Genomic DNA, 13095 nt, shown 5'->3' on the forward strand with positions numbered 1-13095 from the left:
TTTGAGTTCACTAAGCAGAAATGTTTGGGGTTATGCCCCCTCCAAGTGCACTTCCTGAATAAGCAAGATTTTCGTGCTTATTATATAGAATACTGTATGTTGAAGTTCACTTTCTGAGGGTTACTTCTCCATTAAACTACGTATACTATGTACATGGATGTAGAGTCTAGAATCAACTAGTCCCAGACTACAGGAGTGTAGCAGAAGATTCGAACCCTATTAGAAGTAGTAAATGATTGTTGTTGATTTTGAAATAATTTGATTCGAAATTGTTTGTAGCAATGCTGACTACTGTAATCTTTGCCTAATAACTTGTTTCATTGACATTGTAGATGGGCATTTCACAGATGGAGGAACAATGTGCTGGACAATTTGAGAGATAGACAGGAGGATCAAGCTGCCATTCTCCATTATAATCGTCAACTTCTGCACAAGGTGAAGCCTCAGAAAGTTCATTACTTACATCTGGCTCCCAGGTCTAGCGATATGAAATTTCATTACTTACATCTGGTTCCCAGGTCTAGCGATATGAAATTTCATTACTTACATCTGGCTCCCAGGTCTAGCGATATGAAATTTCATTACTTACATCTGGTTCCCAGGTCTAGCGATATGAAATTTCATTACTTACATCTGGTTCCCAGGTCTATCAATATGAAATTTCATTACTTATATCTGGTTCCCAGGTCTAGCGATATGAAATTTCATTACTTACATCTGGTTCCCAGGTCTAGTGATATGAAATTTCAGGGTTTTGAAATTTGGAGGATTTTATTATTTTGCTGTGAAGTAGTTTTGGTTTAGCTGGTGTTTAGTAGAATGTCAATAGTCTCCAGTCAGCCTGATCCACTGACTGGAACTCTGATAGTGGGAAGTGTGCCTCGGTGTGTTGGACCACAGTTTTGTAGAAATTTGATTAACAGGTGACAGTGATGTTGATGCTAGTTATATACAGATGTGATTGAAGTGAAGTTTATGCTAGTTTGATACATATGTGATTGAATTTTACAGGTTGTGATGACTTGGCACCGGTATGCTGCCATCCATGCCTACAAGAAATCAGAAACTAGACAATGGGTAGAGTCCACAAAACAGGCTCTGGACAGAAGTAGGTTACCAGTACAGTAAACTAGTGCACAGCAAACCACTGTAACATTACAATTACATCTGGTTTTATAATAAATAATAGATTAATTCTTTCTATGTTAAGGAAGCAGTGTTATTTTTTCATTTGTTTGGACTAAGTACATGTATTTGTAATTTTTTTAATGCTATTGACAGATAGATGCATTGAGTTTGAAAATTTGAGTGAACAGAAATTAATAAAAGTTTCATTTCCTTTTCCAACATTTGAAATAATCTTATTTGACTGCTGCCATCATTTGATTCATTGTCTGATGCCACCATTTATAAATGCAGTCTTATTTCCCTGCTACCACCACATGATAGAGTTAGCTACAATTTAAATACATGTACATGCACGTGCATACAATTCTTTAAAACTAATTTTTCCCAATATAGATCAAACCATACTACATGCATGTATGTATTTGAATTAGAAATTCGTTGTTATAAGATAAAGAAAACGTATGACATACATGTAAGTAATGATACAAATTTTACCGTATATACACATGCACTATGGAGTCTAAGTAATGGTTTAAAGGGAAGCAAAAGAAATGTCTCAGATAATGACAAGTGCATAAAATGGTTGCATTCGAGGAAAACAAGTGAAGACCACCTGTCTGAAGATTATGCTTTTCTCACAGATAAGTTGCAGCGATATTTCTGGCAATGGCAGCGTGCAGGAGAGGAGAGAATTCTACTGAGGTTTAAGTACGAACAAGCTGTCCATCACTACAACACTCAGATCCAGCAGAGGGCGCTGACCCAGTGGCAGACCTTTACAGCTGCAGCTGTCAAGAAAAATGTATGAAAAAAACAACTTGTATTAATTATGTAACAAGGCATGATCATGAATTACAATTTTTGTTTTGAACATATTTTATTGATGAAATTGAAGAAAGGATTAGGAACAAGTTCTAACAACTTACAAGTCCCTCTCCTAATTACCATTACTGTGTTGTGTTGAACTATTACATTAAGGATGAATGCTACAAAAGAGAAATTTGATATGGATGAAAAGTGGAAGATATGTACAACAATATTTTGAAATTGAAAATTTTCCAATTTATTTATTTAGTAAAATAATACAGTTTTAATTGAAATCAGTCTGAAAAAATATTTTAAAACCCCTGCTGGGCTTGAACCTGCAATCTCCAGTTCAGCAGTTGACATGCTAACCCACTGAGCTACTTGGCTATCCAGTAATGTTTGAAATGAATAGACAAATATTGCTGATATTTATATTTTCATCCCTATCTTAAAATGAAGACGATGTTCAGTTACAGCCAGTATATTTATGAATTGCTATTAAATCTGTAACCCACAAAGGGATAGAGAAATTGAGATATTGGAGAGAGTATCATGATTTAAGTCTGGTTCATATGAACAAGAAAACAAAATGAGACTAGTGATCAATGCAATGAGATCTGATTTGCCGGAAGCATTTTTGGAATACATACATTCAGGGCAGGCATGATATGACTGCTGCATGATATTGGGCTTGAGATATTCTGAGAAGCACAGAGTTGTTTTACAAGTAAACCATATTTGGGCAATTGTGGCACCCAGAAGAGTTGATAATCTTTAGTTCTGTTATTGTTAGGTCGCTTTTAAATATTTTTACTCATATTAAAACAACACATAGCTGAAGTACCACAAATTTAGTCCTATGCCTGGCACTCAGGGTTGTAGCAGTGATGAGTATTCTACGTGCCTGTCATGACAAGGGGCTTTCGTTTTTAATGCCATATCTGAAAGACCTTTGATTTTCACTTCTAAATGCTGAGCGTTTGGCGAAGGAGCAATCACTACCTACATTGCATGTGCATGTCTTAATAGGTTTGGACTCAAACCTGTATGAAATCATGGTCATGAAGGGAATGTTCTAACTTCTAAGTGACCGTGACCATTAGTTGATGAATAATTACCTGTAAAGAGCACAATGGAATTTTTAAAGTTGCAATGGATAGCTTTTTAAAAATATCTGGAAATTTATATTGGAGGTAAATTTGTCATCCAGCATTTTTATTCTTTCAGTTGCGTGTGAAGCAGTGTGGATGGTTTAACAACATCAGAATACTGACCAATTTTCTGTCACTATGGAAATGGAGATACCAGTTAAAACAGGAAGAGAACCAGAAAACAGACGTAGCGTTGTGGCACTGGAGTCTTGTCCTGCAGAAAAAGGTTTGATGATATGTTACAAACATACCGGTATAAATGACACTGTAGTTTTACTCAACCCTTTCCACCATTAATCTAGTAGGACTGTTTAAGTGTTATCTGTCATTATGCATATGAATGTACAGAGCCTGAATCATGCTATTGCATATACACCACTTGCATGGAATGGTGCGAAACAAATTTTTGCATGGAAAGTTGAACAGTTTGCACAGAACATTACACAGAACAAAATGAAATGATTTGGAGGTGTAGTAGCAAACTTCAGGGTTTGTACATTTATATATACAGTGGAACCCCGTTATTACGTTTTCCATTTTGTCACGATAAAATAACGTAATACCGGGGTCAACGTAATAAACGTTCCCAGTGAAATCCGTTAAAATTATCATTTGGAAATTGTATATCGTCCGTTGGTACTCCGTGAAGGGGTGTGTGAATATATCTTTACTGTTTCTTTGTTTAAAAGAATATGATACTTTGTTTTATTTACATCTTATCTTTAATGTCCGTAATTCTTCATGTTCTTATCCCTTTTCTTTATTTCGGTGTAGGATACATAAGGATGTTTTGATAAACGTTGCTTTTTCTGCATTCGTTTGGACCGCCATTTTGTTCAACTTTAAAACAATGCGTTCATGTAAATTTCTCTCAATAACTCGTTCCGGTTCGTATTCAACATTCGTATTTAAAAAAAATAACAAAACATCGTTTTTATTAAGTTCTCTAATTACACAATACACAACATAATAAAAAAAATCCCACCCAAAAAACAACAAAACTATAGACACAAAACGCACACGATACCCAACACTTACACACTTCTCACCAACGATAAACATGTACGGAGAACAATTTAAACGCAATCCACATAAAAAAAATATAATGATGCACGAAGATTTCATTTATAACGCTAAATGATGGCACTAAAATCATGTGCGCATCAAGGGATTTTAAAATATTCACTGAGGTAAATGCCGTGCACGAGTTGGCCGATAGATTGGTGTATGTATGGACGAGAGTTACGAACACCCAAGCTGCATGTCCAAACAACGAACAATTTTTTTAATTGAACACCTTTAGTCACCTATGTCCAAGCAGTTACCCAAGCGGTTGTAACATTGCTACGATAAATCTTTCTTGTTTGGTACCAAAGCTGTCCGTGAATAGAGTTTTAATAGCGAAGGTAATCACACTATGCTGAACACGCAGGTGGTTGAGAAATTATTTCTTTGATTATCAAAATATGAAAAATGAAGTAAATTTCATAGAGTACAATTTCTAAATAAACATTATTTAATTGTTTATCACTGGCTTCTATACGTGGTATTCACCTGTATTGATGTCGCTAGATCTATCGAAGCGTGATCAGTCAAGCGTCTCTAATCCCCAAACAGACCAGGAAATTTACGTGGTGACTGCCTCAGGCAGTCAAGGTGTGAATGGCTTATTATTTTGAGAATCATTATTGAATAATTAGGGGTTTATTACGTTTTTGTCGGAATTTTTACAACGTAATACCGAGTCCCGGCATTTTAGGACAACGTAATAACGAGGTCTATTTTATATAGGTTTGTTAAGAAATGGTTTTGTGCTTTGAAATTCCAACGTAATATGCGGACTAACGTAATAAAGGGGGAACGTAATAACGGGGTTCCACTGTACAGACATAATCTAGGTGCCCATCTTATCCATTCAATCTTTAATTCATGAAAATATGAAGTAAAACAATTCGCTAGTGATACCTTACAATTTATTCACTAGATACCCCAATATATCAAAATGTAAAGTGTACATGTATTTTCATGATTGCACATAGATTCTGGTTGCTTGGTTTGGTTACGCGGCTGACAGGAAGAGGAAGAAGGCACGAATCACCCGGGCTCTGGAGAGGCGACAGACACGCCAGATTCGTCAGGGCATCTCCCAATGGGTCATTGTGGCAACAGACTTGTCTGGCATGAGAGCCAAAATTGCAGCTCAACAGCATGCCAAGGTCGGAGTTTTGCCCGATGTGTTTCATTTTTAATTTCTCAGATTCCTTATTTTTTCATACTTTTTTAAATTAAAATGTTAGAGTCAACTTGTTTATTATAAAAATAAGGGGATTTTACACATTTGTAATCACTTTGATATAAGATTTTCTTAAGTATACGAAATACTTATACTTGGGTAGGAGAGCAACAATTGTTGATTTTGTTCCCAGATTTTGCAGAGCCTAAATAGGGAAGGGCTTAAACCTCTAAAATAACACATCTTTTAAAACTCCATTCCAGTACTGGGCATCTGGCATAAAAACTGGATAGTTACATGTGTATAGTTAAGTAGTGGAATTCATGATTCCTGAGTTTGAGCTACATGTATATGGATCATATACTGTAAATGCATTAAATGTTTAGACTTTACTCCTTGTCCGCAGTTTTTGAAGTAAAAAAAAAATCACTGGTCAAGTGAACCAGTTAATTGATAAAATTTACTGGTCTGATCAAATGTTTACAGGTCAGTGTTTAAGTTACTTGAACAAAAAAAAAAAAAAACAACCCAAAAAACTTTAAGATAAATTAATATTTACTGGCCTCATGATCATGTAAGATCAGATTCAAATTTAGACCATTTGGATGCCATCCATGTGGCTTCAAATGCTGGGTAATTGAATAAGCAGACCTGTTCTCCAAGGGCTGCAAAGGTGTACAAATTTGTATAAACAGCAATGGAGCCCCAACCAAGAATAACCTGTATGCCAAATTCCATTCAATCTCACTGATGCATCTTTCCGCATGTTAAATTCATGTAACAAAAGTTGTATTATTAGCGGAAGCCGCTTCTACTTTGAATATGATCCTATAAAATATGAAAGGAAATCATCTACTTTCACACATGCAATGTCTAGGCCTATTGTTTTGTATTAAATACTTGGTGCTCAATCCTAAATCATAAAAGTGCTTTGATTCATCCATCAAAATATGGAGATTCCGATTTTTAGTCGATTTCACAACTACATTTATAAACCATGCACAAAAAGAGGTTAAAATTCTGAATTCATCGTTTACATATTACCAGCCCTTTGGACCGATTATATTATACAAAATATTACTGGACTTTAGAAATATTTATCAGTTTTGCGGGTGGAACTGGCAGATTTCAAAAATTTTGCTTGTCACAGAAATTTTACGGGCATGGACTTGGTCTCCATGATTACCAGTGTATGTTACAAATAGATTTTTATTGTAGGATGCCTTTACGAAACATCAGTTAGTTCAGCGTTGTGCATTACACTGGCGATACATCACGATGAAGAGGAAATCCCAGAGGGGAGAAGACTCCAACAGACCAAAAATTGGCTTGGAGCAGTTCCAAATAAAAAATATAGATTATGTGCCAAAACTAAAACCCCAATCCACAGACTTGCCAAAACAGAACAACACCTGTAAAGCATTTCCAAGTTATCCACTTGTTTCAACGTCTCCGCAGCGATCATCGGAAAAAGATCAAGACTTTTCCTCTGTCAGGTAGTTTTTATTTACCGTGCTTGTGTTTTTTAAATATTGCGGACAGATTCATTTAATAAATCATGTAGTATGCTGTATATAGTCTGGCCTAATTATTTAATATTATGCTTTATTTGCTCTGCATCATATATGTGATGATCGTGCTGTACTATTTCAGACTACCTGGGAGAAGAAAGCCTCGTCATCCTTCATTCCTAGAAGAGTCGCTCAAGAGAGCTGGTCTATTTTCTGAAGAAAGGTAATTTGACCTTTTGACCATTAGGATTTCACCTACAGTTGAAAATCTTTAACCTTGACCATAACTTTTTAATGGTTAGTGCTAGGGCTCCCATATTTTACATGACTTTGTGTATTCCTTGTAACAAAACCTTTTTATGGATACCAAAGTTTTTGACCTCATTACATTGACCTTGGGGTTTGACCTACTTTGAAAAACTGTAACCATAACCATCATCAATGTGGGCCTCAGTGTTTCATGAACACTCTTTTGTTTAGATTGAAAATGGAGCAAGTGGTCTGTACTTTTGTGTTATGCAAATATTTGGATAAATATACATAGAATACATGTAGATTCATGTACATGTATAAACTTTACACTGTAGTTAAGGTGGCTCACTACACCCAGAAATAGTTTCTCAAATCAGTACGAATTGATTTAATTCTAAAAGATATGATGATATACAATAAGTATGTATGACAAAAAGGCAAAAAATATACAAATTTGGATAAAAACATGATTTTCAAAAAAATTATTTCAACACATATGAACAAAAGACTCTGCAGAATTTGAACTCGAGATATGCAGTTCACCAGCCCAATGCTTTAACCACTGAGCTATGATGATAGACAAACAAATCAATCGATACAAATAATTTCACAAAACATTTAAATCGCCATGGTGTCATACAGAGTATAAGCTTTAGTGTAGTGAGCTACCTTAAATGTTTAGTGTTTATTTGACAAACAGTATAAAATGTCATAAAATCACATGTGATTATTTGAGACTTATTTGTAGGTCACATTCTGATGGTAGTCATTATCAGCAGAGTAGTTCCAGTGTTCATGTAATGACAGAGGAAAGTAAAATTCACAATCCCACGCATGTTTCACCTAGTCTTCCTGTGTGTGCCCCAGAATCAGAAGCTGTGTCTCAGTCAGAAACTATCCAGGTTCCTCAACTGAATTTACAAGTCATGACCAGCCAGCCAGATACACAGGAAAACATTACACAGGAACAGGATCACTTGTTGTCTCAAGCTACAGAAAGAGTCCAGCAGTCCGTTCACTTTGGAGATATTCAGTCTACAAGGATGAGAGGACCAGGACAGTTTCAGCTTTTGACTCCAGACCACTTTCTCTCTCATCCAGATTATATGACTGTGACATCTCAAAATGATATTTCCCCTTTAAGTACCCCAAGGACAATTGACTCCACAGTGTTGGCTGTTAGATCAATGATACAGACAATAGATAGTACTGCGGACATTCCAGAGGTTCCCCACAGGGTAAATGATGGACAAAACTTGCCTTTGAGTGAACAGATCATCAGGATCAGAAATCAGTTGAAAGGCTTTGAACAACAGAAAAGAAAGCTGAGGTAAAGCACAAAGTTTGCCACAATTCTTAGATAAATTAAGATGGTTCCATATACATGTATGTTAGGGAAATTCAAATCATTGAACCACAGAAACTTATGAAAGAATAATGCAATATATAGTTTGAACGTTTTTCTGAATATTTATTAAAAAAAATTCTTTTTGATACAGGAAGTTACAAAAGCAGCACAAACAACTGTCGTCCTGGATAGTTGATGAGGAGGGAACTGTATCAGAATTGGAAATGCAGGAAGTGAAGACAGAGGTTCAAGAAGTAAGAAGTCACTCTATTCAATCTTTTATCACGAATTTGTAATAGCGAGTACCAGCAATTCTGTACCATTCTGGTCTGTTTTCTTACAACCATTAAATTTTTATCTGCGATATACAGTCAGACTCATGTAAAAAAAAATGTATTTTATATTTTTACAGATGGAGATGGAAATCCAGTTGTTAGAGACAGAGATTGAGAACCGAAAACCCGAGTGTGGACGGTTAGTTGAAGAGGTTAAAACTCTCATTACACTGATAACAGAACAGAGCTTATTGTGATAACAGAACAGAGCTTAGTGTGATAACAGAACCTGAATTTGGATCGTTAGTGGAAGAGGTCGAAACGCTCATTACATTGTGACAGTGTGTTGGAACAGAATTCTGATAATAAAACCAGAATATGGATGGTCAGTTTAGACAGACAAGACTTAGAATGTAACTTACTGATCTCTTGCTTAATGTATTTGTGTTCATAAATCACAAAGGTTAGTTTATACATATATTATTCAGGTTAGTTATAAAGAAGAAATACTGATTATTGTTGTTACAGAATAACTTAGTCATAGGCCCAAGTAAGTTTTTTGATCAACCCCCAAAACTATCATGAAAGCTTCTCTGATTAAGGAAAACTGTTCAAACCATGACCCAGGAGACAGGGGCGGGCCACAGTTTTAGATTACAGTAGGCAGGGGCGGGCCACAGTGTTAGATTACAGGAGGCAGGGGCGGGACACAGTGTTAGATTACAGGAGGCAGGGGCGGGACACAGTGTTAGATTACAGGAGGCAGGGGCGGGTCACAATGTTAGATTACAGGAGGCAGGGGCGGGCCACAGTTTTAGATTAAAGATTATGTCTCCTCATGTAGCATGAATTCAGTATGAGGCCAAATAGGTATGAAAGTCTTACATTGGAAATAGGAATACTTTAAAAACCTTCTGAATATTTAACCACAATGCTACAAATAAGGATTCTTATGTAGAGTTGATTCATGTATGTTAAAACTATATCTCAGGGCTAGAATTTACATGATTGTGTTTATCAGAATATTTATTATAGGATTATAAATTAAAAATATAGTGCAAATTTGCACTTTTATTTTAAGTTTGTGAATAAATGTCTGGAGTTTACACATTGATAAATTCTTCAAAAAGAATGTTTGATTCTTATAATTCCAATTCATTCACTGTATTAACATGATTAACAATTTAAAAACTTTGAATAATTTCCCCGCTCTATGTTCTTTGTTTTCAGGTGCGTATGAATACATCCCTTTTTCGGGTTTATTCATGTGTAAACTCTCATTTAGCATTATTTTTGTCCAAACAAAGCAATTGTTGAAAATAACGTTGGAATTATGAATACATGTAGATTACAAAATGGCTAATGATGTGCATGACTCCTCAATCATGTGTAGTGCAAATGTTTTCTGTTCAAACTATGTCTCCTCCACCATCAGGGACCACTATTGTTACACTGCACTTAGAAATTCTATAAGTATCTTCTGAAAACCTACAAGGGTATACAGTTTGGAAAAAGAAGATCCAGCATGTCCATGAATATGTTGTATTGATGTACATGTGTGTGAATTACAACAGTGGGTGTACAATTACCTGCGTAAGAGAGCCAAAGATTTCTTAATCTTTAAATAGTCATTCCAGTAAAACCATTATAATCAGTTCATCAAAGACTGAGACATGTAGTTGTCCAAAGCTTCTTACTGGATCATTAATTACCAATGTTCCAAACTGGTGAGTCTCATTAGAGCCAGTGACTCGGGTAAGCAGTGTCTTGTTAGAGCCAGTGACTCGGGTAAGCAGTGTCTTGTTAGAGCCAGTGACTCGGGTAAGCAGTGTCTTGTTAGAGCCAGTGACTCGGGTAAGCAGTGTCTTGTTAGAGCCAGTGACTCGGGTAAGCAGTGTCTTGTTAGAGCCAGTGACTCGGGTAAGCAGTGTCTTGTTAGAGCCAGTGACTTGGGTAAGCAGTGTCTTGTTAGAGCCAGTGACTCAGGTAAGCAGTGTCTTGTTAGAGTCAGTGACTCGGGTAAGCAGTGTCTCGTAAGAGCCAGTGACTCGGGTAAGCAGTGTGGTCCTGTGGTATCTTATCTTGGATATGCAAAGAAAACTTTTGCATTTAATACTGCTTGATGATTTAATGTAAGAAAAGAAACCACCTGAAATTGAAAAAAGACAACCTGTACATTTACCTGTATACACTGTATGAATAATGCAAATAATTTTGTATTTTATTCACATTAATGATCAAAGTCTCATGGGCTTGTAAAACTATATCTCTGTAGCTATCTATTTCAGTAAAGATTTATTGTAGTTTTTTAATAACTCATTACAGGAAAATGTTACTGTAAACCAACTTTTATTCACATGCGAGAAATTTTTAATTTTTGCAAGAACCTTGTCATCACAAATATTTCTCGCCACAGAACAGTTCTTATTGTCACCTGTAATAGTTTAGGATCATCTCGGTTGCAAAAATTTATCGCCACAAACCAATTTATCACTCTGGTCAATCAAGGAACAAAATTGTTGCAAATAAAAGTTAGTTTACAGTATTAAACTAGTCTCTTGCATGTATTATCATATTTGTTCATATCAATGTTTTGCTATTTATTTAACGGGGCATTATTTCGCTCTATGTCTTGTACATGTAGTATAGATTAACAAGATCTGATTACTGTAGACCTCAAAGTGCCAAAATAAAAATATTTCATTATAATACATACATATTCCGCATGTTCATTTAGCACTTTTTATGCTATTTCTTGTGACAAGATCTCAATTCTACTGGTACATGTACCAAGATATTTGTCCTTGTGACATAGGCCATCTTTGGAATTGGCCATTATTGGGGGCATTTGTGTTTCACAAACACATCTTGTTTACTGTTTGATTTTAAAAGCATGACCTATTGCTTCTTGTACATTAAAAATTGAAGAAAGCACAGGAAATATGTTTTATAGATGAATATTAGACATGTACATTTAGAAGCTTACTATGACCAAAAGCTGTCAATGTATTTTTAGTAATGAAGAATGGTAAACTTCATAGATTTGTACAGTGTAATTGAGCCAACAAAATATTTATCTTTCATTGAAATTTCCTCAATATTTTGAAAAGAGCTTGAAAAAGTTTCTCAAAACTGTGAAGGGAATATGAAAAGATAGAAAGAATGAGAATTTTTTTTAAAAGACAGTTTGGATAAAAATCTTTAGTCTCTTCCTTGCCACTCCTTCCTTTCCTGAAAATGTTCTCTCCATCTGTGAATGGTATGGTTTCCACGTCTACACAGCCTCCACTCACACCCCGCATAGTGGATGGTGCTGAACCCTTCACACTTACCACACCTGATGATCAAGCTCATAACACCAGTACTGCAGAGTTGCCATTCAAAGATACGAGCTGTGAAGCGATTCCAAGGTTATCGATGGGTCAACTGAGTACACTCGGGTGACCTATTGTAATTGGTCTTCGTCCGTCGTCGTGCGTTAACAATGGAGCATTTTAAAATTCTTCTGAAGCAAAAAAGAGATGATATACATCTTCATCAATATGTCCACATGTACAAAACAGATAATTAGTAAGGTTGTTGGACTTCTTTAGTTTTGGTGAAATTTTAGAGAGTACATGACGTGTCCATCTCACTTGAACAGCTAAGGCCTTCTTGTTACATCTTCACTAGCCAAGGGTTTACATGTATGATTCGCTCCGCTTCTCAACAGAAGTTGTAAAAAGCGGATCGGATCATAAACCCTTGGCTAGCGAAGTTGTTCTTGTTAGGACCTCACATTAGGCTGGTGCGCAATAGTGATCAGTATGTTGCGTGGGTCAGTCCGTGCATCCATGCTAACTTTTAGGTCACCTGAGTACACTCGGATGACCTTTTGTAATAATGTTATTGGTCTTCGTCCGTCGTTGTGCGTTAACAATCGAGCATTTTAGAATTCTTGATAACTACCATGCATTCCAATTCTTTTCAAATTTGGTATGAAGCATCTTTGGGACAAGGGGGACATAAATAGTAAATTTCAGGACTCCTGTACCTTTGGGGCTTTAGGGGGCAAAAACTGCCAATTGACCAATTTTCAAAAATCTTCTCTACAAGTGCACATGTCTAAGAAAAACAAAATACATAGCAAGGTAGAGCAGGGAGGACTCTACCAAAATTGTAAATTTCATGATCCCCGGAGTAGAGGTTCTGACCCCAGGTTGGGGCTAAACTCGGTATATAGTATTCACGTGTAAGACATTTTAAACATTTTTAATGATATTGAAATTAAATTGATATTTAGAATGAGCAGGTAGCCCTTTACCGAAATTGTAAATTTCATAATCCCAGGGGAAGGGGTTTTGGTATCAGGGTGATGCCAAAATGGTCAGTGATTAAATGTGTTAACAAT

At 36.0% G+C, this 13095-nt stretch overlaps 1 protein-coding gene across 1 annotated transcript in view; it reads left to right on the forward strand.

The window, feature by feature from the left end:
• The window catches only part of LOC125677998 (protein SFI1 homolog), a 28926-nt gene extending 17508 nt beyond the window's left edge, over positions 1-11418 (forward strand). The window contains exons 20-29 of the mRNA XM_056149335.1: positions 333-435; positions 1012-1108; positions 1770-1930; positions 3163-3312; positions 5126-5302; positions 6538-6815; positions 6973-7053; positions 7831-8412; positions 8582-8684; positions 8843-11418. Of these exons, the coding sequence (XP_056005310.1) occupies positions 333-435; positions 1012-1108; positions 1770-1930; positions 3163-3312; positions 5126-5302; positions 6538-6815; positions 6973-7053; positions 7831-8412; positions 8582-8684; positions 8843-8962 (1852 nt within the window). The 3' untranslated portion in view covers positions 8963-11418. The remainder of the gene's footprint in view (positions 1-332; positions 436-1011; positions 1109-1769; positions 1931-3162; positions 3313-5125; positions 5303-6537; positions 6816-6972; positions 7054-7830; positions 8413-8581; positions 8685-8842) is intronic.
• The last annotated feature ends 1677 nt before the right edge of the window (positions 11419-13095 follow it).

This window comes from Ostrea edulis, chromosome 9 (assembly GCF_947568905.1).
Source record: "Ostrea edulis chromosome 9, xbOstEdul1.1, whole genome shotgun sequence".
NCBI classification, from domain to species: domain Eukaryota; kingdom Metazoa; phylum Mollusca; class Bivalvia; order Ostreida; family Ostreidae; genus Ostrea; species Ostrea edulis.